The 24,853-nt window shown below is 36.3% G+C and overlaps 3 protein-coding genes across 3 annotated transcripts in view; 1 reads left to right on the top strand and 2 right to left on the bottom strand.

The window, feature by feature from the left end:
* LOC109612329 (myosin-VIIa) overlaps positions 1 to 7,364 on the top strand; it is a 60,666-nt gene extending 53,302 nt beyond the window's left edge. The window contains exons 12-14 of the mRNA XM_059119903.1: positions 5,576 to 5,941; positions 5,998 to 6,732; positions 7,185 to 7,364. Of these exons, the coding sequence (XP_058975886.1) occupies positions 5,576 to 5,941; positions 5,998 to 6,732; positions 7,185 to 7,364 (1,281 nt within the window). The remainder of the gene's footprint in view (positions 1 to 5,575; positions 5,942 to 5,997; positions 6,733 to 7,184) is intronic.
* On the bottom strand, positions 7,322 to 16,084 carry LOC101893642 (zinc carboxypeptidase). The gene is made up of 5 exons (XM_059119904.1): positions 15,884 to 16,084; positions 15,672 to 15,808; positions 10,543 to 10,933; positions 7,662 to 8,049; positions 7,322 to 7,604 (listed from the first exon to the last, which is right to left on the bottom strand). The coding sequence occupies exons 1-5, from the start codon at positions 16,061 to 16,063 to the stop codon at positions 7,411 to 7,413; spliced, it is 1,290 nt and encodes a 429-aa protein (XP_058975887.1). The 5' UTR covers positions 16,064 to 16,084; the 3' UTR covers positions 7,322 to 7,410.
* A 168-nt stretch (positions 16,085 to 16,252) lies between these two features.
* Positions 16,253 to 23,784, bottom strand: LOC131801352 (zinc carboxypeptidase-like). Its single transcript, XM_059119902.1, has 4 exons — positions 23,736 to 23,784; positions 21,457 to 21,841; positions 21,017 to 21,398; positions 16,253 to 16,500 (listed from the first exon to the last, which is right to left on the bottom strand). Exons 1-4 carry the CDS (start codon positions 23,753 to 23,755, stop codon positions 16,295 to 16,297), a joined length of 993 nt encoding a protein of 330 aa, XP_058975885.1. The 5' UTR covers positions 23,756 to 23,784; the 3' UTR covers positions 16,253 to 16,294.
* Between the last annotated feature and the right edge of the window lie 1,069 nt (positions 23,785 to 24,853).

The raw sequence follows: 24,853 nt of genomic DNA, 5'->3' as shown, positions 1-24,853 counted from the left end.
TTCAACCTATGACTGAAAAATGTATATGCAGTTCCACGTCTTCGTATAGCTCCCATATAACGGAACCTCCCGATTTTCGGGTATTTTGATGATTTTAGCTACACTATTCACCGGAATTGTTTCAAATTTGGTATTTGAAGTTCGTAATGAATACGGCAGCCTATGACACAAAATTGTCTGTGCTAGTCCACGTCTTCGTATAGCCCCCATATAACGGTGCCTCCAGATATTAGGTATTTTGTTGATTTTAGAGACATTATTCTGCAGAATTGTTTCAAATTTGGTATTTGAAGTTCGTAGTAGATACTACAGCCTAAGACAGAGAATTGTCTGTGCCGATCTACGTCTTCGTACAGCCCCCATATAACGGTACCTCCCGATATTCGGTATTTTGATGATTGTAGCGACGTTATTAATCGGAATTGTGTCAAATTTCGCATTTTAGTATTGTAATGGTTTATTACACAAGTCGCCTATGCAGGTCCACGTAGTCGTATAGCCCCAGTATAATGGCTACATTCGTTATATTAAGATTTTAACAGAATTTTTAACGGATTTCATTGTTCTGAATATTGCCAAATTCGTTCCAAATGGTGGAGGGTATTCATTATTTTATCTTCAGCAATCTTTCAAAAAATGTTTTCCAGATTTTTTATGCGATTGAGAAAAACATAATATATTGTGAATAACTTAATCAATGATTATAGCATCAATAGTCCGAATTCTGTCTTAAAATACGCAGGAATGTAGCGCTTAGATTTTTTACAATGCACTATTATAATTTAATACAAAAATTTGAAAAAATACAATAAGATCATTACCGCAGATATCAGATTCACTGTTAAAATATTTATCCATGAAATATTCTCTTGGAAAAGTCTCTGGAACACTTCGAATAATTCCACATACATAGAATAGGGATTTGAGACGATTTGGGTATTCGGCGCCTTCTTCTTCTTCTTGACATATCAACCTGGGAAAATCTTTCAAAATTTGTTTGATCAACTGCAGCATATCATCAGCTCTTGTACGCAACCTTGAGTGGGTGTGACATATTTCTGAGTTACCCATTATCATGTCGGAACATTTATCAACATCCTGATAATAATCGACTTCCTGCAAAGTTTGATTAATATTTTCATGCATTTTGCGGAAATCCTCGTTGTGGTGGTCTATGGAACGAAATGTGTCACAAAATATTTCCATGAAGGGACTGCCATATTGAGGATGTCGCGGTGAGGCCACACCATCGGGAACACTGAACATAAGGGTTAAATTTTCCCCTAAAAGTGGACTTGAAGTTTCCTGCATGTTTTTCAAATCCAAATAGCTGGCATATTCGTAATCGATTTGACCGCGACAAAAATTACACACAACCAATACTTCGGTATTTGTCAGAGACTGGTTGTTCTCAAGGGGTTTGATGATATCTTCAAAGAGGTGTAGATGCCCGTCATGGGTGTAAATTAAATTACCCGAATCGCCATGGGACATTAGAAATAATATAAAGGTTTTCAAAGGTCGAAAATTGCAATGTTTGAGGAAATCCAGAATTTTGAAATATTCCCGCTGTGTGCAATCTTGAATTAGAATAAATGGAATTTGAGCTGTTCTCATTTCTCTTACAACACGGCGAACATCTTCTTCACTACCTTGGCGCACGCTACTGGTGAAATAGTAATTATTAATTATAATGGACAATGCCGGATTTATACTGTAAACATAGTTATCGGCATCCGATGAGGAGTACACAATGGCATTACAGTGGAACCTTTTCGTTGTACATATCTCCTTAACTGATTTCTGACGATTGCCGGCAATGCTCTTCCCCGAAAAATAAATTTGATTTGAAATCTCCCCATAGCTTTCAATTCCAAATTGCATGAAAAGTGTATTTTCGACATAAGATTGCCGGAAAATGTGATGATCGTTCAAAATATAGCCCTCACTTTTGATTGAGTCCTCATCGAATGTTATTCGCTCTGTGCTACATGAGATTGGGTCATAATAATAATATGAATATCTATTACAGCTACCCCATTGGGGAAAATTTTGCAAAATTAAATTCGTATATGGTTCATTGGTGTCGCCCAGTATTCGATTGACATCGTAGCTAGCCAAAATGATTTTGGTTCTGTAACGTAAATGTGGGTTGTTTCGAATCCTTTTGAGTACTTGCAGCAATATGTACGATTTACAGTTGCATTCGACATGCAACGCTATCAAGAGACAGGCATTTCTGGGATATGAGTTCGTTTCCAATTTCGCATAAATCTCCTGAGTTGTCTCCGCATGGCAGAAGTCAAAATCATCCGGCATCTGTCGTAATAGCTTAAGATGGAAATTTCTCATTTGGATATCTGTTCTCTCGCTTTGATGATTCGAACAGGTGAGAATGTGCAAATGTGGACGCAATCCCAACATGTCTTGGATGTCGTTATCGAAATTATCTGCATTTTCTTCTCTGTCCTCATACTCGTGTTGTATGTTGTTAAAAGTGTTGGCTTCTTTCTCCTCTTCTTCTTTCAAATATTTTGCTGTTATATTTGGCGTAACCATCTCTTCTTTAATTTGTTGCAACAAAAACTCTTCAACTTCCGACATATCCATAGCGATTTTTTAGAAGCTGAGGTGCTCTGAGAATGTAGGATTCATAAACTTAAGACTGCATGGACATTACACAAATTTGATTTTATTTTAGGTCCATTAAAAATTGAGTTGATGCATGGAATCACAAATACATATGTACACAAAGAGAGAACGAAATTCTTCGCTATTTTTATGCACTTTTCGATTTAAAATCTGGCAGAAAACTGAAAGTAAATCTCGGTTGTTGTGTTTGTTCACTCATACGCAATCCATTAATTTATGTACAGATCTACAAACACTACGCTCGCCTCAAGTTGTTTTCAGTTCTCTCATAATGTATGTATCTCACAAAACATCTCGTGGTCGTAATTCTGGTACGAGTGAGAATACTTTTTGCGTGAATTTCCCTATCTCATTTTTTGCCATTCATACAAACAGAACAGACCAATGTACAAACATAAGTGCCAGAGGGCTGCAACGAGTTTGAATTACATTCGGTCTCGGTTGGTGTGTTCTACAAGAAAAGACCGTTTTGCATTGGATCGAACAATCAGTTTGAATCAAACATGAGCGTTTCTTTTATTTAGAAACAAGCGTTGATCGGATACATGAGATAAAGTGAGCAATCACAGCTGGGATTTTTTACCTTCCACCATACATAGTATGGAGGGTACATGAAGTTCGTCATTCCGTCTGTAACTCATCGAAATAATAATGTTAGACATAACAAAGTGCATATATATTCTTGATCAGCGTATTTTTTTTAACAATATAGACTTGGTCGTCCGTCCGTCTGTTGTAATCACGCTAGAGTCAAATTTAATAAGGGTACAAAGCTAAAATTTAGCACAGATCAGTCTATTGTCTGTATGGCAGATCCCCATATAACGGTACCCCCGAAATTCGGTATTTTGATGATTCAATGATATTGTCTGAAAATCCACACAAGGAGATCCTTCTGAGTACTTTACCTACTGAAAGGGAATTGTCTATTCATAGGTCCACGATATCGTATAGGCCCCATGAAACGGTACCTCCCTATATTCGGTATTTTGATGAGTTTAGCTACATTTTTTTATGGAATTGTCTAAAAATCCACACAAGAAGTTCTTTCTAAGCACTTTACTCCCTGAAAGGAAATTGTCCATAAAGGTTCACGATATCGAAGAGGTCTTATAAAACGGTACCCCCCGACATTCGGTATTTTCATGATTTTAGGGACATTATTCACCGGAGATGTTTCAATTTTGGTATTTATAGTTCGTAATGGGTACTACGGCCAATAACAAAAATTGGTTCACGTCTTCGCATAGCCCCCATATAACGATATCTCCCGATATTCGGCATTTTCTTGTATTTGGCAAAATTTTTTAATGGAATTGTCTGAAATTCTACACAAGGAGTTCCTTCTAAGTACTTTACCCCCTGGAAGAGAATTGGATATATAGGTCCACAATATCGAATAGTCCCCATACAATGATACCCCCTATATTCGCTATTTTGATTTTAGCGACATTTTTTACTAGAATAGTTTTAAATTTCGTATTTGAAGTTCATAAAGTTCTCGTCTTCGTATAGCCCCAATAAAACGAAACCTCCTGATATTCCATATTTTGATGATTTTAGGAACAATAGCTCGTGAAGATCGTTTTTCGGTCATAACCCCCATAATTAAATGGGATTATGTCCAGGAAAATATCGGTCATAATTCCCAGAAAGTAGCGGATATAATACCCATAATAATAGGTATGTCCAAAACGAATGCGGACATAAACGGCTGTGCGAAAAAATGGAGATTTCCTGTGGGTATGTCCGGCAACGGCTATCGCGAACCATTTTTTTTTTTCAATTGCATTGAGAGTTTATCTTCTGGGTATGTCCAACACCGGCTAAGGCGAACCTAAGTTTTCTAATTTTAAACTTTTTTCTCCTCTGGGTGTGATCGGTTAACGCGAACCAAAATTTTGTAAATTTTTAACTTTTTGTAAGTAGCGGGCCTTCGGCCGGGGCTTGAGACTTTCTACTCTGGGTATGTCCGGCACCGGCTAACGCAAACAAAAGTTTTCTAAATTTCATTCATTTTGTAAGAAGACGGTCTTAGGCCCGGGCTTGAAATTGTGGCCCGATCCTTACCAAATTGAAAATGGAGGTGGGGTTTGGGCTTTAGAATAGAAGTCTATTGTCTTTGGAGATGATCGCAAAATATTTAGGGGTTGAAATGGACCAAAAACTGAAAAATTTCCTGGTTTTGCAGTTGCTCGACAATATTTAAAAAAAATCTACAAAACCTATATTAACATCATTATTTTTATCGCATTTTTTAAGATTTTATACTTTTATGCCAGGAGGGCATTCTGAATTGACACAATTTGTCAAAATCAGTCCAGCCATTCTTGAGATATAAGCATTCTAGGATCCCCTTCCTTTGTGTATGTACATTGTATATATTTCGCTTTATATATACAATGTACATACATCTACGGCATCTACTTAACGGTCAGAATTGATCTATTCGTCTTTTTGTGATTTCGCCGGGATTAAAAATTGGAAGGTTTCTGCCCAGCCTAAAGCTCTAGCCCCATGCTAACTTCCGCTTCAATTGGTCTATAATTGTGACTGTAGAGCAACTGCAAACAGTTGTTGGCCCATTTTAACCCCTAAATGTTATGCGATCATCATAAGCTTCTATTCTGACCATAACCTCACCTCCATGCAAAATTTCGTGAGGGTCGGACAATAATTGAGACCTGTAGAGTGATTATAAGTTAACATGGACAGACGGACATACATAGCATACATAGCTATCAACTCAGCTCGGCGAGAGAGGAAGATCCATATATACTTTCCTATGTGGGAGACCAACATTTCGAGGTGTTTCATAATTTTTGGCCCAAATCAAACTTATAATACCCCCAACACATAGTGTTGTAGGGTATAATAACCCATTATTATTTTTATTAAAGTCCTTTTCATTATTTTTTTCCAGTATATGGGAGATGTGCCGAGTGGAAAACAACAAATCAACACCGACTTGATTTTTCAACCCGCAGTACAACATGCCCCGTTGCGTGATGAGCTGTATTGTCAAATTATGAAACAGTTGACCGACAATCCCGGTAACTACAGCGAGGAACGTGGTTGGGATTTAATGTATTTGGCCACCGGCGTCACTTATCCCTCGGCCATGGTTATGAAGGAATTGGCGGAGTTCTTGAAAACTCGAACACATGTTCTGGCAACAGAATCTTTTAAGCGTGTAAAGCGTACACTTAGTAACGGGTTGCGCAAACATCCACCCTATATTATTGAGGTGGAGGGTATACAAAATCGTTTTATGCACATTTATCACAAGGTAAGGAGGTGGAGATAAAACTGGAAATATAATATAATTTTTTATTCCAATTTTAGATTTATTTCCCCGACAACACTGTCGAGGCCTTTGAAATTGAATCTTTTACACGAGGTCGGGATCTAATCCAAGCCATTGGCAAACGCTTGCAACTTAAAAACCTGGATGGTTTCAGTCTGTTTGTCAAAGTAGGTGATCGGGTTTTCTCACTACCCGAAAATGAATTAATTTTCGATTTTGTCACCGAACTAATGCAGTGGATAGTCCAGAACATACCCTCACGTTCAGTGGATGTCCAAAAATCCACACCTTATTTGCTGTACTTTATGAAGAAGCTTTGGCTTAGCACTGCGACGGGCAAGGATGCAAATGCTGATGTTATTTTCCATTTCCCCCAAGAAGTGCCAAAATATTTGGCAGGCTATTACAAAATCTCCAAGGAACAGGCAGTGACGCTGGCGTCATTGATATACATTGCTGAGCATGGTGAAAATCTTTTAGCCCTACAGAGACCAAATGAAATTTTACCATTCCTATTACCCGAAGAATATATTAAACAAAGAAAATCTCAAGATTGGAAAACTCAAATAGCAGCTGAAATAAAAGATTTACTGCTGCAAGATGGTGCGAATGAAACTTCTGCAGCGCAAAAGTTTCTGGCTATTTTAAGTGAACAACAAATGTTTGGTTCTACGTTTTTTGTTGTCCAACAATCGAACGATGACAGTTTGCCTCCGACCATATTGTTGGCCATAAATCGTAAAGGATTTCATGTCATTGATCCCATAACAAAGGTAGGTTATTTTTTCGTGGGGGACGAAAAAACCTCAGTACCCGTGGGGGTAGTGAATTTTTTTCTAGACGGAAAACCTCAGTATCCTTGGGGGTACTGCTTTTTTTTCTAGACGGAAAAACTTCAGTACCCTTGAGGGTGCTGAATTTTTTTCTTGACGAAAAAACCCGTGGGGGTACTGAATTTTTTTCTAGACGAAAAACCTCAGTACCCGTGGTGGCACTGAATTTTTTCTAGACTAGAAAAAACCGCATTACCGCGGGAGTACTAAAATATTTTCTAGACTAGGAAAAACCTCAGTACAGCGGGGGTACTGATTTTTTTCTGGGCGAAAAAAAAACATCAGTTCCCGTGGGGTACTGGCGCTCAGTACCGGGAAATTTTTTTCTATACGAGATTTTTTTACTACCTTAGACCTGTGGATTATTTAAATCAATCTTCCTCTCTTTCCAGGACATTTTACTCTCTTATGGTTATGGCGACTTGAGTTTCTGGAGTTCCGGCAATACTTACTTCCACATACGATTTGGCAATATGATTGGTGCTTCCAAACTGCTATGTTCAACTAATTTAGGTTACAAAATTGATGATTTACTCTCCTCATATATCAAATATTTTAATGAGAGCCGCTAACGGCTCTGACAAATAAAACAATCGTATTTTATACACACATACACATTTACAAATAGCCTAATTCTTTTGATTTCGAAACCAAGGCCTTCATGCCGGTCATCAGTTCTTGGCAGTTGGGCAAAATTTGCACGGGAGGTAAGACAAAGCCGTAGCGGCCCTTATCGCGGAATTCAATGGTATAGCCAACCTTAACGTCCAATTCATTGAATACCCAGTCGACAGTGGAACCGGAGGCAACATCTGTAAATAAGTTTTGCATTAAAATCGATAAAGAGCGAATTCGCCATTGTTACTTACACAAGACGCTAGCTGTGGAACCATGTACATAATCCGTTTCATAGGGCAAGCTCTTGATGGCTGTCTTAAAGGATTTACCTATGGTCAATAGGTCATCATAGTTTTCGGGGAATTCATCCTTGGTGTGTCCATATGGAGACAACAACCATTGTCCATAGGAATGGAAGGACAAATAAATGTTGATTTTATCCTTAATTGAGGTAACGAAATCGGCCAATGCCTTGGCTTCGGGTTCGGAGAATGGTGTGGGACCGGCAAACGTTTCCGAACAGGGATTATTGGAGGCACCACCGTTTTCCATCCAATGTGAGTCGAAATTACGATTGGCATCGGTACCAATACAATCGGAAGTTGAAACCGGTTGGCGGGTCTTGCGCCACATACGGTCCTAGGAACGGAAGTTGTAGGAAAGAAATTAATGAGCCTTTGCAACATAACAAAACTCGGTTGGTTATGAAAGTAGAGCGGCGTTTTGAAAGTTTAGATCGCAAATAGACCCCAATAGAAGGGGCAAGTTTCCCCCTTTCCACATTTTTTAATATTTTTGGTTCCATGAAATTCATGCATTTTAGGGGTTTCCAAAATCGACCCCTTATCTAAACGCATCGCAGTTACATTTATTCCTATACCAATATTAACAATTCTGCCTACTATCCTTCAATATATATCAAACTTAGTACCATCTAACAATTTCCGTACACTTTATAGTAAGAATTTTCAAACTCCTTTTTCGACTTCTTCTTCAAAAGCTAAAAAGTTCTAATTTCAGTTCCTTTCCTACAATATACAGAGTGAGCTGAAAAAACTGCAACCAACTTAAGACTGCTATCATTTCTAAGCCACTCGTCCGACAGCTGTTAAAATTATTCCAGTGACAGCCCAATATATTGTTTACAAGCGTACAAAAGCATTTTTGTGAGAATTTTCCAGAAAAAAAAATATTCGTGATTGAATTCAAGCGTGATAGTGTGATTTCTTTATATTTGGCTGGAAAACCACAAGTGGCTATCGTTCGAGCATTCCAGCATTTAAATGTGAATAAATCTTTTGTGTCTCGTACCATCGCTCATTACCGTGATACTGGTAGCGTAGTCCGACGTCAAGGTAGTGGGCGAAAAGTTAAGAAGCGACTTGATCGAAACCCGCGTCGCAGTGGCCTTAAAATGGCTCGTGAGCTGAATATATCGCAATATTCCATTCGGCAAAAATTGAAAAATGAGCTCGGGATAAAGCCATTGAAAAAGTGCAAGAACTAACACCGCAACAGAAAGAAAAAAGACTCAAAAGAGCTAAAGAGTTGCTTCGCTTGGCCGAAAGTGGTGAACTGCCGAATTTGGTTTTCTCCGATGAGAAAACATTCGTTGTCCATCAGATTGTAAACAAACTAAACGATCGTGTTTACTTGCCAAAGAGGTCAGCTGAAAATGTACACCTTCGGTTGGCCACCAGAACTCAAGCGCCGGCCTTGGTGATAGTGTGGGCCGCCATAACAGCCGATGTTCGCTCTCCGCTCGTATTAATATTTGAAAATATTCTGGAGGGTGTATTAACGCACCACCCAAGAATGGTTACAAAATGAGGTTCCTCGCTTCATTTCCAGAGCACAATGGGCATCAAAATCACCGGATACCAATCCGTTGGACTATTGTGTCTGGAGTATTTTGGAAAGGTCGGTTGGAACTAAAAATACGAAAGTGTCGATCACCCCAAGCAAGCGCTTCGCCGGGAATGGGCCAAAATACCGCAGAGCAACATTCAGGCATCGTATGACGGTTTCATTGGCCGTTTGAAGGCCATAATTCGTGCCAAAGGTGACCAATTCGAACAAATCTAAACATATTCTAAAATTTGATGCTATCTCCGACATTTTTTGCTTTTATTCAATAAAATTTAAAAAAAAAAATTAAAATTATGGCGTTTGGCTTTGTTGCAGTTTTTTATCTCACCCTGCATTATCAAATTTAGTACTATTTAGTACTATCCGTATACGTTATAGTTATCCTAATACAAGTTCTATTCCTACACTATATGCTACATTTAGTACTTTTCGTACACCTATACCCATTTCCAGAGAGACCTCTACATTTCAACAGTTCACCTTTACCCAAAACCAAATTTTATCAAATTTAGTACAGCTTAGTATTTCCAAAACCATCACCCTGCATTGGTTGATTCTCATAGTGAAGTTTACGATTTTACCTCTATTCATTCACATAATTTCAAATGCCACCCATTTTAATACATTTTGCACTTTTTGGTACACTCATTGTTCGAATTTCCACAAAACCTTTGGTTCGTCCAACCTACACAGATTTCAATCTCTGCCCTTTCCGTAAGTACCAAATTTAATATATTTTAGTACGGTTTAGTACGTTTTTCAAAATCCATCCCATATGCCAACCCCACTTCACAACAAGTCCATTTCTCATGTACTAATTTTTATACCAAGCACTCCTTCAAATCTCAACCCTACACTCTAACAGTGACCCCAATATCAATATTTCAAAGTTCCAAGTCCATCCGTTCGGCCAAATTAAATGAACCAAATTTAGTACAATTTAGTACAATTCTTACATTTTTAAAATCACCTCCTTATACCAATTCCGCTTCGATAATATAATTCATATATCAAATGCCAATTTTACCTCTATCTGTTCACATAAAACCAAATGTTACCAAATTTAGTGATTTTTAGTACTTTTAGCACACATAACGTACAAAATCCTTTTGAGAATCTGTCCTAAACCCCATCAGCGACCCTCACTCCAAAATTCAGGAATCTAACTCTATCCGTTTGACCAATCCAATGGTTTCAACTTTTCGGTACCTTTTAATACTTTCGGTACACTTATAACATCACAGTACACTATTACCCTCTTACCTTTTTATGCGAATATTCAAAACCATCAACATTGAACACCGGAATTATGTACCAATCATAGTTTTCAGCCAAGTTCCTAACTTCAGGATCCGAGGAGGACAACAGCTGATCAATGAACCATGTAGCGGTGGCCGATGTAATCCATTCACGGGCATGAATATTCGATTCAATGAAAATGCCAGGATTGCCACTCTTATATGAGATTTTAATGCCACGAATGGTACGACCTTCGTACGATTTACCGATTTCGAAGGCTTCCGTGACCGATGGATATTTTGCAAAAACGCCATCTAACCACTTTTCAATATCTTCCAATTCATAATAACGAGTCCAAGAGAATTCTCCGTTATCGGGTGATAGCTGGGCTGCCCGCTCCTCTTCGTCGATTAATCTAAAATGAAATAAATATTTATATGAGGGGAAATTAAAAATAGCCACTATTAATTGGAGATTAAACAAATCAATAGCCATTAATTATGGCAAAGTAGTGGCTCACTTTAAAATTGTTATCGTTGTTCATAGTTCGGCGATAAGAAACGATTTGATTTATGATGGGAAATAATTGTTTGTGAAATGTGTTTTTAGGGCATGCAATTAAGGCAATATAATTTTCAATCTACAGATATTTTGCTATTTTGAAATAGAAACAGACCGAGGAATTTGCGGAATTTTTCAACCAGCTTGTTAAGTGCATTCGATAATGGTATATTTGCAAACATTTTTGTAATGTGTTGTCAAAGAGAGGTTATATGCCTTAAAATTATAAATGTCAAATATATGACATTTTATAACCTCCAATATAGAATGGAGGGTATATTAGATTATCATTTTGTATTTAACACCTTTTACACATTTTGGACCCCATAAAATTGCAATATTCTTGATTAACATAAAATTCTATGTCGATTTATGGAAGTTCGTAAGTTCAGGAATTTTCTCTAGCTTCCGAATGAAATTAGGTTGGTTGATATATTTTTACTTAGGTCTATTTTTGGGTATTTGAAATGGGCCGTTTTTGTATAGCATTCATATAACTATACAAACAGATTTAAAGCCTTTTGTTTTTTCAGTGACAATTTTAACCCAAATTTGCTGTACGTTGGCAGTTTGTGTAGGAATCATCCTTGAGAACTGTTCATATAGGTCCAAGTTTTGGTATTGTCTACATACAATTGAACCATCAGAATTTAGGTATTTTGATTTAACCATTTCAAATTTAGAATTTGGAGTTCGCAGTGGCTACCACTTCCTATCATAGAAAATACACATCTTCAAAGAGGCCCCTCCCTTTATTCGGTATATTGATGCTTTTAGCTTCATTTTGTCAGTTCCTTACAAATGTTGTATATAAAATCGAAAATCTGAAAAAAAAAAAACTTTTTTGACTATTTTAGTCTATGGTAGTTCGGAGAGCTAAATTTCAAGGCATTCAAACGTTGAGGCTAAAACAAAATTTTATTTTCTTTTCTATGTTAGAGTTTTGGGAACACCAATTTTCGTTTGAAAACCTATTCTCAACAAATCCGCCTTCAAAATCTCAAGAGTCTCATGTTTATTGATTTGATAATCCATTAAAACTACTCTTTACACCGTTTAGGCGTATAAAAAAGCCTTCTTAAGAAACCCACATTCATATGGCCATTGGAACTAGAAAACGCATTCCAAAAAACAACTACCATTAGATGTTAATGGAAATAAATAAAGAAAAAACTAATTATTGGTCCTTGTACAGTACTTTTTGTTTTAATTCACATTAAGTGGTCTAATTTAAAAAAGCCGATTGATGATCTAGCGGTAGCTAAAAAATAATAATAAAAAATAATTAACCCCCAAGTTACATACAAAAGGGATCTATTTGGCCCATTTTTCAGAATATGATGTAAAAATACCTTTAAACGGGATCATGGCACACTAAAATAGACTATAATATCAATATACCCTACAACACTATGTGTTGGGGCTAAGTTTGATTGGGCCAAAAATTATGTAACCCCTCGAAATATTGGTTTCCTACATATTAAAGTATAAATGGATCTTACTATCTCGCCGAGCTGAGTCGATCTAGCTATGTATGTCCGTCCGTCCGTTTGTCCGTCTGTCCATGTTAATTTGTAATCACTCTACAGGTCGCAATTATGGCCCGATCTTCACGAAATTTAGAATGGAGGTGGGGCTAGAGCCAGAATATAACCCTATTGCTTTTGGAGATGGATCAAAAACTGAAAAATTTCCTGATTTTGCAGTTACTACTGGACGCAATTATAGACCAATCGACGCGGAAGTTAGCATGGGGCTAGAGCTTAGGGCTGAACAGAAGCCTTCCAATTTTGATGGTCCACCATAACATTTGTTTTAAACAAAAGTTAAATTTTCTATTAAATCTCGAATATTTTTAATCCCGGCAAAATCACAAATAGACGAACAGGTCAATTCTGGCCGTTACGTAGATGCAGATAGTAAATATATCGGATATATATAGCGAAATATATACAAAGGAAGGTGATGTTAGCTAGAATGCTTATATCTCAAGAATGGCTGGACTGATTTCGACAAATTTTGTCAATTCAGAATGCCCTCTTGGCAAAAAAGAATAAAATCTAAAAAAGATGCCAATAATGATGTTAACACAGATTGTTTTAGTATTTTGTGACATTTTTTTCATATTTTTTATTGCATGCGATTTTTTTAATTTGACTTCTAATACTTAAGTGAATATTTGTAATATTTTTTCACCTTACAACATAGGTTGGGGATATTATATACAAATTGCAATTATAGTCCGATCGTCACGAACAAGGTTAGGCTTAGGCTCAGAAGGGCTAGGTCTATTGTGTCCGTATATATTTATTATTATTGTATATGTCCGCAATATATTTAGGGGTTAAAATGGACCAAACAAAAGGACACGAAATCTCGTACGAAGTTACAGTTAATGACAGCGGCTAGAATGGACCACTACTTTGTGTGAAAAAGTACCAACATTACTTACAGATGATATCCGAAATACTTTTATACCCTCCACCATACTATGGAGGGTATATTAATTTTGTCATTCCGCTTGTAACTCCTCGAAATACTCATGTCAGACCAAACAAGAATATATACTTGATCAGCGTAAAATTCTAAGACGATTTAGCCACGTCCGTCTGTCTGTCTGTGGGTCTGTCTGTCTGTCTGTTGTAATCACGCTATCTTTCGAACGTATTGAGATATAAAGCTAATATTTTGCACACATGTTTATTTTTCCAGTAGGCAGGTTAAGTTCGTAAATGGGTCATGTAGGTCCACGTCTTCATATAGCCCCCATATAACGGTACCTCCCAATATTCGGTATTTTGATGATTTTAGCGAAATGTTTTCACCGGAATCGTTTCAAATTAGGTATTTGAAGATCGAAAATTGTCTGTGCAGGTCCACGCCTTCGTATAGCCCCCATATAACGGTACTTCCCGATATTCGGCATTTTGATGACTGTAGCTACATTATTCACCGATTTTTTTCTAAGTTTCGCATTTGAATATTGTAATGGCGTATGAAAAAATTACCTATGCAGGTCCATGTCGTCGTATTGACCCTAATGTAACGGCTACATTCGGTATTTCTAAGACTTTAACGGATTTTATTGTTTTTGAGAATTACCAAATTCGTTCCAAATGGGAAAGGTATTCAATGTTCGGCCCGGCCGAACTTACAACTTTTTTACTTGTTTATGCTGATTTCGTTGACGAATATAGCCAAATATCGTAGAAAAGCAAATCATATATATGAATCTAAATTTGGAGATGCAGAGGGCCCTCTTGCTTTTGGAGATGATGAAATATTTAGGGGTTCAAATGAACAAAAACAGAAAAAATATCCTGATCACGCAATTGAAGCCAATCAACACGCCTGAGAAGAGAGTTAAGGGCAGGGAAGAATTCTATCATTTTGGATGACCATTGGATTATATTTAGCTGTAAAATGGACCGCAACAACTAATAGCACGACGAAGTGCGTAAATATTGGGCAAATGTCCCAGGTCAAAATGCTAAGGGTAATATCTGGGCAGTGCTCCGTGACATAATTTCAAAAGCGAAATCACATGTCCCGCTCGACTTTAGCCTTTGCTTTATTGTTTTTCATAAAATTCTACGGTAGGTCCCCTAAACCGTACCTCAATCCCAGGAATTCGTAGATATTAAAAACACATTTCAATGTTAAAGCCGCAAAATACTCCTACAAAACATAATTTTAGATAAATGCCGTCAGAGGCAACAATCTTTTTCATTATAATTCACTATAAGTCACTTAAGAAAAAAAAAAAAACCATTTTCACCTTTCATATTTTTTCCAAATTTGCCAAAAAGAAATAATTAAAATATTTTCTAATTTTTAGTGTAAATTTTTTCTGGGTGTTTTTTTGAATTGATGCATAAAATTCACATAAAATTTCGTTCTAGGGCAAAGTATCAAAAAAAAAATATTCTACACAATATTTTACTATAAATGAATAAACCATATATCTAGGTTGAATAGATTTTATGAAAATTACATTCGAATTTTAAATATTCAAATTGAAAATTAATTTTGTAGTTAATTTTGCACGTTTCCACTCTATGTCAAAATCGCACTATAAATTAATTTTTTTGTGGAAAGTCAAAATTCATTTTGAGACTCCGAACAAAAGACATTTGTACACTTAACATATCCCATACAAAAATATGATAAACTTTGGTCCATATAAAAAACATCTTATATTTTCGAAAATATAAATTTAGCACTTTTTCCCAATTCGTTGTAAATTTTCTTATAATTTCACTGTCTAATAGCCAGTCTGGTTTGTAGAAAATTCCAAATGGACTTGATAATACTAGTTTGTAGGTCAAACCCCATAGGAGATTCTGGCTCCTAGGTAGGTACTACACTATGTAATTAAAATCCACGGATTCTAAAGAATATTTGCAAAAAATTGGATTAGGGGGAACTTGCCCCTTTCTATTTAAGTTACTTTCACTTACTCTACTTTCATAATTTCATTAAATTTTCTCCACCATATTATGTTTTTTCTAAATATTCAAAAATCCAATATCAAAATTTCCTATCAAAAAATCACAACAAGAAATCACTTCGCCTTCCCCTTCCATACTTACTCTTGCACATTTTCTACTAGCAATTCCGTTTTGAAACCATAGACCTTCAAAATGCCTGAAAAGTTGGTGATTTCTTCGGGATTTACCATAATATGGATTTCTTTGGTGGCCTCATCGTACTCCTTCCAGATGATGTACTGCAAAGTGGACACAAGCAAAGAAAACGTTCAAAATTCCACCTTCTCCCAATGATATATTGCCATCGATTGTACCTTTTCACGTAGATCCTGAATCAGCTCAATGACCGCCAATTGAGTTTTATTATCAATGCTCAACTTGTAAACTTTGTAATTGTCATAACGAACTTTTCCGGACAAATTTGTCTTTAGCGAAGCGCCCGAAATTACCACAACCAAAGTGGCCAGTACAAAAATTAAACTCAATTTAGCCATAATTGCCGAGAAATGACTAAATATTCACTGGCTAAGACCAAACAATTTATACTTTAAAAATGTTATCGATAACATGAAATCTTTCATCTAATCTTTGCGGTCATAAAACCACCGATTACTTTGCTAGTTAGAGATAGCCAATTTGTAAATAAATCTATATGTATAATCTTGTTTGTTTTTTTAGTTCTTTATTAATCAATTAAAAAAAAAAACAATAACAAAATGTGATTACTAATATTTTGGTGTTATATAACCCAAATTTTGGGCTTCTTTGATCAGGGCCATAATACCGGCCATTGTTTCCTTGCAATTTGGCAGGATATGTGTGGGTGGCAAAACAAAACCATGACGTCCTGTATCACGCATTTCAATTGTATAGGTTATCTTAATATCAGCTTCATTGTAGGCGAAATCGATGGTTGCTCCAGGGGCATAATCTGCAAAAAATACGTACAAACCCATACACATACATATAAAGAGTTAATGGTTTTTGATTTATGACGCATATAAAACTGCAGTTAAATATAAAATTTTGGAATTGGAATTTAAGATTTCATTAGGTTTAATTTGGGGTTATAGCTATTTTGGTTACTCGGTGCAACAAAATTAAATTTTTATTAACTATTGTAAATAAAAATCCCGTAGATTAGGAAAGCAGGGATAAAAGGAGAAGATACTTGGCAAAGTAAAATAAATAGAAGGGTCAAGTTCCCCATTATTCAAAATTTCTAGAATTTTTGGGATTAAGATTTCTTGAAATATTTAATTTCGCCAATATCACTGATAAGAATACGACAATTATTTAATACCTCAAGCGAGTCAGCAAAGATGCGTGTCTGGCAATACTTAACAAAATGTTTGAAAACTCTCATTAAGAAGGAGCGTAGCAAGTCAAAATATTCTACAAAATTATTTGATATCAAACACTTCTATAGAATCCAGAATATTCAAAAGTCTAAAGCTACTAGGCAAGGAAAAAACATTTTATGGTTAAAACGGCACCTCATGTGAGTTTATGCCAATTGGAATATTTCTCTTGCTACTTTTTTTTGCTAATGGTTTTTCCATGTAATAGAAAAGTATGATCTAAACTTAAACAAGTAACAATTTAAAAAGCGGTAATTTTGGCCGTTCCGAAATTTGAATACCCTCCACCATTTGGAACGGATCTGGAAATTTTCAAAAAAATAACATTCGCCAAAAATTATATTAAAATATATAGACATTCCTCTTCTAGGGAGTAAAGAGCTTGGAAAGAACTTCTAATATGGATTTTTAGCTAAAATCATCAAAATACCGAATATAGGGGGTACCGTTATATTGGGGATATACGATATCATGGACCAATAAATACAATAATCTTCCAGGGTGCGAAATACTCAAAAGGAAATACTTTTGTGGATTTTCAAACAATCTCATTTAAAATTTTGGGTACAATCCTCAAATTACAGAATATCGGGGGCTATACGATATCGTGAACCTGTATAAACAATTCTCTTCCATGGGGTTAAGTGCTCTTAAGCAACTCCTTGTGTGTATTTTCAGAAAATTTCATTGAAAAATATGGCTAAAAACAAAAACAAAACAGTAAAGAAACTCTTAAAGTCGGTCGGGGCCGACTTTATGATACCCTACACCACTTTGCTAATTTAATAGAGCACCGCATAACAAAAGTTCATACACGCTATGATTATAATTTAAAGTTCAAATGCCGAAACATTTGTATCTTTTAAATTCGGACCTATATTACCCATTTGGTGCATATTTAACTTGAAATCGGATAAAGATATATATGGGAGCTATATCCAAATCGGAACCGATTTCGATAAAATTTGGCAAAGATATTTCTGAGCTGCATTTGATATATGTCCTTGAAAATCGTCGTTACGGAGTGCATATTACAGCTGTGGGTAACAAATCGGATGAAGTGTATATATGGGAGCTATAGCTATATCTGAACCGATTTCGATAAAATTTGGCATACTTATTTTCAGGCCTAATCTGGTTGTATGTGCACATTTGGTGCACAATTAAATGCAAATCGGACGTAGATTAATATGGGAGCTATTTCTAAATTTTGACCGATTATCTCCAATTTCAATAGGGTTCGTCTTTTGGTCAATTTACTTGTGCAAAATTTCATGTGGATCGAAATAAATGCGACCTGTACTTTGTTTACAAAAGTACATGGACAGACGGACGGGCATGCATAAATCGACTCAGAATGTGATTCTATGCAGATCATCAAAAGGAACTATGGGTCTATCTCGTTTCCTTTTGCCTGTTACAAACAAATGCACAAAGACATAATACCCTGACCACCTTGTGGTCTAGGGTATAAAAATATGGAATATCGGGCTGTACCGTTGTATGGGGGCTATACGATATCATGGATCTAAATAAACAATTCACTTTCAGAGAGTAAAGTACTCAGAAGAAAAAACTCCTTGGGTTGGTTTTTAGACAAATATATTAGAAAATGTGGCTAAAATTATAAAGAAATCGAAAATTATCAAGATACGTATGTATATCGTGGACCTATATAGCCTATCTTTATTAGTTTTGACATTTTCCAGAAAAAAAAGTTATTTGTGATGGAATTCAAGCGTGATAGTTTGATTTCTTTATATGTGGCTGGAAAACCACAGGTGGCTATCGTTAGAGCAATCCAGCATTTAAATGTGAATAAATCTTCTGTGTCCCGTACCATCGCTCGTTTCCGTGACACTGGTAGCGTAGCCCGACGTCAAGGAAGTGGACGGATGAAAAAAGCAACATCAGCAGAAATGGTTCAAAAAGGTAAAGAAGCGACTTGATCGAATCCCGCGTCGCAGTGGCTGAACATATCGCAATATTCCATTTGGCAAATATTGAAAAATGAGCTCGGGGTAAAGCCATTGAAATTCCAAAAAGTGCAAGAACTTACACGGCAAAAGAAAGAAAAGAGAATCAAAAGAGCTAGAGTTGCTTCGCCTGGTCGAAAGTGGTGAACTGGCGAATTTGGTTTTCTCCGATGAGAAAACATTCGTTGTCCAGTAGTTTGTAATCAAACAAATTGATCTTGTTTACTTGCCAAAGAGGTCAGCTGAAAATGTCCACCTTCGGTTGGCCACCAGAACTCAAGCGCCGGCCATGGTGATGGTTTGGGCCGCCATAACAGCCGATAGCCGCTCTACGCTCGTATTAATCGACCGTGGCATCAGAATAAATGTCGAATATTATCGCGAAAATATTCTGGAGGGTGTATTAAAGCCTTGGGCACACAAACATTTTGACCGCAGACCTTGGGCATGCCAACAGGACTCAGCACAATTGCTCTCAGCACGCCCCACCTAAGAATGATCACAAAATGGGGTTCCTAGCTTCATTTCCAGCGCACAATGGCCACCAAAATCTCCGGATACCAATCCGTTGATCTATTATGTCTGGAGTATTTTGGAAAGCAAGGTTGGCAATAAAAAATACCAAAGTGTCGATCACCTCAAGCAAGCGCTTCGCCGGGAATGGGGCAAACTACCGCAGAGCAACATTCGGGCAGCGTGTGACGGTTTCATTGGCCGTTTGAAGGCCATAATTCGTGCCAAAAGTGACCAATTCGAACAAATCTAAACTTATTCTAAAATTTGATGCTATTTCCGACATTTTTTGCTTTCATTCAATAAAAGTTAAAAAATAAGGCGTTTGACTTTGTTGCAGTTTTTTATTTTGCCCTGTATATCGTTTGATACGGCCAAAACGTGTCTCATCGAAATAACGGTTTTAGACCCCTAGGTCTCTTTGGTTCAAATCCTTTCACGACATTTGGAGTGGATCTACGCACGATAATACGATTTGGTCCATACTTGGTAAATCGTAATATTATTATCAAAATTAGATCGAGTTCGGAGATGGGTAATATCGGTCCACTCCTTCCAAAGGGGCAACATCTTCATAGACAATAATTTACCTCATAGTACAACAAAGGCTCATCGAATTTTGTGTATCTTCGCAATTCCCAATATTTGCATAAGTGCTATGTCAGTTGTGAAACGAGAACCCGATTGTCTTCGCATTTCGAACATCCCAATATTTCTATTAACACAAAATTTGGTGCGAAGATGACATATATTGGTCCACTCCTTCTTGTACCTCCCCCACAAAGGTCAAAATTTGGAATAATCACGAAACTCAAAAAACTTGATGATATTTATCGACCCGTCCCTTTTTTCACACATCCCAATATTTCTACTAAAATAAAATCTAATGTGAAGATGGAATATGTAGAACCACTCCTTCTGGTACCTCCCTCACAAAGGGTAATTTTTTTTTTTTTTTTTTTTGAATAATCGTGATTTTTGTAAAATGTGAAATAAGTATCGGATTGTCTTCAAGTTACACGCATCTCAATATTTTTGTGAACACAAGATCTACTTTTTCTTTTAAAACACGGTCCTGAGTGAAGATGGAATATTTCTATCAACCTTAGATCCAATGAAATTTCTTATATGTCATATCCACTCTTTCTGCTTCCTCTCCCGTAAAAGCAAAAGCTGCGGATATACATCTGTTGGTAAAACTGACGAATACTTCTTAACTTGTTGAAATTGCGTTTCGTATCGTAGAAACTTTCTTTGAATCGGTCAATTTGAATTGTTTTCAAAATTTTTTCCATAGATTCAAGCCGATATTTTGAAGTGTCAGAGAGTATTTATCATCTGCCTTAAAAAGTTTCAATTTTTAACCAAATTTGGAATATCCCAGAAAAATTTTAAATGATTGCACTATATAATTAAGTATCTACATGTCGTAACGGAAGAAGCCCACCTTCCAAACCGGATTTCACATATAGCCCATGTCATGTATCCTTCTAAAAGTATTTTTAAGACACCTTTACCCATAGTTGACATTTCCCTACCCCCAAACAATGACACCGAAATATTGTAACATACAAACACCTTAATGTTTTCTACTTACACATTGCACCGGCCGAAGTACCATAGGTGTATTCACTTCCATACGACAGCTTGCCCACAGCCTGGGCATAGGCATCAGCCACCTTCAAGAGGTCATCGTTGTTTGGTGGAACTTCCTCTGTATGGCCATATGGAGACAACAACATCTGTGAATAGCTGTGGAATGCCAAAAGCACATTGAATTTGTCTTTATTTGAGCGTAAAAATTCCGATTCTCCTTTAATTTCTGGTTCAGAATTAGGAGCCGGTCCGGCATAGTCATTTGCACATGGATCCGATGAGGCACCGTTGACCATCCAATACGAGTCGAAATTGCGATTACCATCGGTGCCAATACAGGGTGAATGTGCAACGGGTTGACGTGTTTTACGCCACAAACGATCCTAAATTTGAAGCACTTAACATTTGGACCATTAAAAAATTTCCAAATATATATCAAACCTTATTGTGGGTATACACAAATCCATCAACATTCAACACCGGTACAATATACCAATCATAATTTTCCGCCAAGTTGCGTATGTCGGGATCCGATGAGGTAAGAAGTTCATTGATAAACCAAGTAGCCGTAGCCGATGTAATCCATTCACGTGCATGAATATTTGATTCAATGTAGATTCCAGGATTTCCCGTTTTGTAGGAAATTTTAATACCCCTCACAGGACGTCCTTCATAGGACTGGGCAATTGTGAATGGTTCCGTAACAGTTAGATATTTGGCAAGAATTTTATCGAGAAATTTGTAAATATCCTCAAGTTCATAGTAGCGCGTCCAATTGAATTCATCAGAATCATCGCCATTGTAGGCTTGCTCTTCATCAATCAAACTGTAAAAGAGAGGAAAGAGGTATTTGAAAATAGTTTCACCCCACCGAAATAAATGCAGTTGTTAGTTCTTTTTTTTCAAATGTTCTCCAACGAACAGTATTCATAAAATATATTTATCCCCTTTTTTTATTCTTTGAGCATTTTGTCAAATATGTCGAAAATCGCTTCAGATATAGCTCCCATATATATGTTTCATTAGATTTATTATTTAAGCCAATCACATGCGTATTATGCACTCCCCAAGTACCAGATATCAGATACATCCCAGAAATACCTCTGTCAAACTTTATCGAGATCAGATCAGATTTGGATATAGCTCCCATATGAGTAATATGCACTCCACAACAATATTTGATACCAGAAATCAGAAACAGCTCGAAAATACCTATACCAAATTTTTATCGAGATCGGTTCCGATTTTTATGTACCTTCGATATACATCTTTATCCGATTGTACGGTTGTACAACAAATATTTACATACCCTCCACCATAAATAGTATGGAGGGTATATACAAATTCGTCATTCCGCTTGTAACTCATCGAAACAATAATTTTAGACATAACAAAGTATATATATTATTGATCAGCGTAGAATCCTAAGACGACGAAGAGCCCTGTCCCTGTCAAGCTAGAGTCAAAATGATATTCGGTATTTTGACGATTTTAGCCACATTTTTTAAGATAATTGTTTGAAGATCCACGCAAGGAGTTCAATCTGAGTACTTTACCCTCTCGAAGAGTATTGTCTGTATAAGTCCACGATATTCGGTATTTTGATGAATGATTTTTTACGGAATTCTCAGAAAATCCACAAAAGGATTCCCATCTGAGTACTTTACCCACTGGAAGATAATTGTCTATATAGATGCACGATATCGTATATCCCCCATATAAAGATACCTCCCGATGTTAGGTAATTTGATTATTTTAGCCAAATTTTTCAATGGAATTGTTTGAGAATCCGCACAAGGAGTTCCTTCTGAGCACTTTACCCCTGTACGAGAATTGTCTATATAGGTCCTCGATATTGTATAGCCCCCATATAACGGTACCACCCGATATTCGGTATTTTCATGGTTTTAGCCACATTCTTCAATGGAATTATCTGAAAAGTTATTTCTAAGCACTTTACCTCCTGGGAGAGAAATGTCTTTGCAGGTCCAGATCTTTCTATAGGCCCCATACATCAGTGTCTCCTTAGATTCGGTATTTTGACGATTTTAGGTACAATATTTACCGCATTTGTTTGAAAATTCGTATTTTAAGTTCCTAATAAGTACTACAGCCTGTGACAGAAAATTGTTTATGCAGGTGCGGGTCTTCGTATAGCCCCGATATAACGGCACCTCCCTATATTCAGTATTTTGATGGTTTTATCTACATTATTCACAGGATTTTTTTAAGTTTCGTATTTGAATATTGTAATGGCTTATTGTAAAACTTGTCTCAAATGGTGGAGGGTAATCAAAGTTCGGCCCGGCAGAACTTACTGTTTTTTTTACTAGTTTTATATAATTCTTGACGAAGTCATATCATGCGGTATACAGCAATGTTATTTGGTACTAAAGGCACCACAGCCTCGTCGAATTTGTTGAAAATCGATTTAGTTCGAAAATTGTAAAACACTGATACGCATTCAAATAAGGTTCATAGTTGGTATGATCTACTTCACATAAATTCTCTATATAAACTTGTTTGTTAAGGGAGCTCTACTAAATACGCAAAGTGGTGTTGGGTATCATATAGCCGGCCCCGACCGACCTTTAACCTTTTTTTATGGGTTTTTTATTATTTTCCATTATTTATATATGATTTCCTGCTATCCTGGAACTAATATCCTAATATTAGCACCATTATATAATTTTTTTTTTTGCATAATTTTCACAAATTACCTTTGTAAATCCGAAATCATTTCAATAACTTAATACCTCTCACCAATGTGGAATTTCGAAGTACATCTGGTCTGAGGATCAACTAGGATATCCATGTTATGAGAATCCTCCTGCCATATGGAAATCTAAAAAAAAATAAATAAAAACAACCTTCATCACTTGTTACTTTCAATCCCAGACATCTCAATCTCACCCCAGTTTTATTCTTTCTTATGAAATCAGCCAAAAATGTACGTTGTTCATCATTTTCAATGTTCAATCTGAAGACTTTATATCCCTGATAAGATATTTTGTCATTTGTTGGGTATGTATAGGCAACACTTAATGCGGCCAATATAACTGCCACAGTTACTACAAATCGTGTCATGTTGACTTCTCTGAGTTCCAAAATGCACTGAACGGTTTCTTTTTTTGATTAAATCTAGATGTGTACTATGAAAAGTATATCGATGATTGATTGGTATAGGTATATAGTTGATAAGCTACTGCTAATAATAAGAATCGATTATATGAGACTGACTACTCAATAAAAGTTATAAAGATAAATGAATTATGCTAACAATTGGCACACGATGAAATCAATCAATATTTATGGTATAAATGTGAAGGGAAACATTTCTCTAAGTAAATATGTTGGGCATCATGTACGTGTTCGTACATTAGGGTGGGTTAAATTGTATGAGGTACGGAAAATACGTCAATCGATCTTCCTCCTTTGATGAATATTCTTAGTTCAATGAGCAACACTCAATTTCATCCAATTCGATTGAGGAATTCAGTTGAAATATGTAATAAAATTCGTAAAAATTATGTACCTTTAAAACTTATTCACACAGTAATCAGATAATGTATTAATTTGGAAATTCAAAGAATAGAGGCTACTAAGTTCTGCATTTTTACTACTTTTAGAGCTAAAATCATCAAAATCCGTATGTTGCACTTTATTGGTGCTGGTTATTAGATAATGCATTTTTGAACATTTCTACTAAAAATTACATAATAATTTTAACAAGGAGAACAAATATTGCTGACATTGTTGAAAATTCAAAATTATTTGCGTCAATTTGCTCCATTTTTATACCCTGCACCTTGAAAATGAGGGTATATTAACTTTGTCA

The sequence above is a fragment of the Musca domestica genome, unplaced genomic scaffold (genome assembly GCF_030504385.1).
Source record: "Musca domestica strain aabys unplaced genomic scaffold, Musca_domestica.polishedcontigs.V.1.1 159, whole genome shotgun sequence".
Taxonomy (NCBI): domain Eukaryota; kingdom Metazoa; phylum Arthropoda; class Insecta; order Diptera; family Muscidae; genus Musca; species Musca domestica.
The sequence above is the reverse complement of the archived record's forward strand: the minus strand, read 5'-3'. Positions and strand labels throughout refer to the sequence as shown.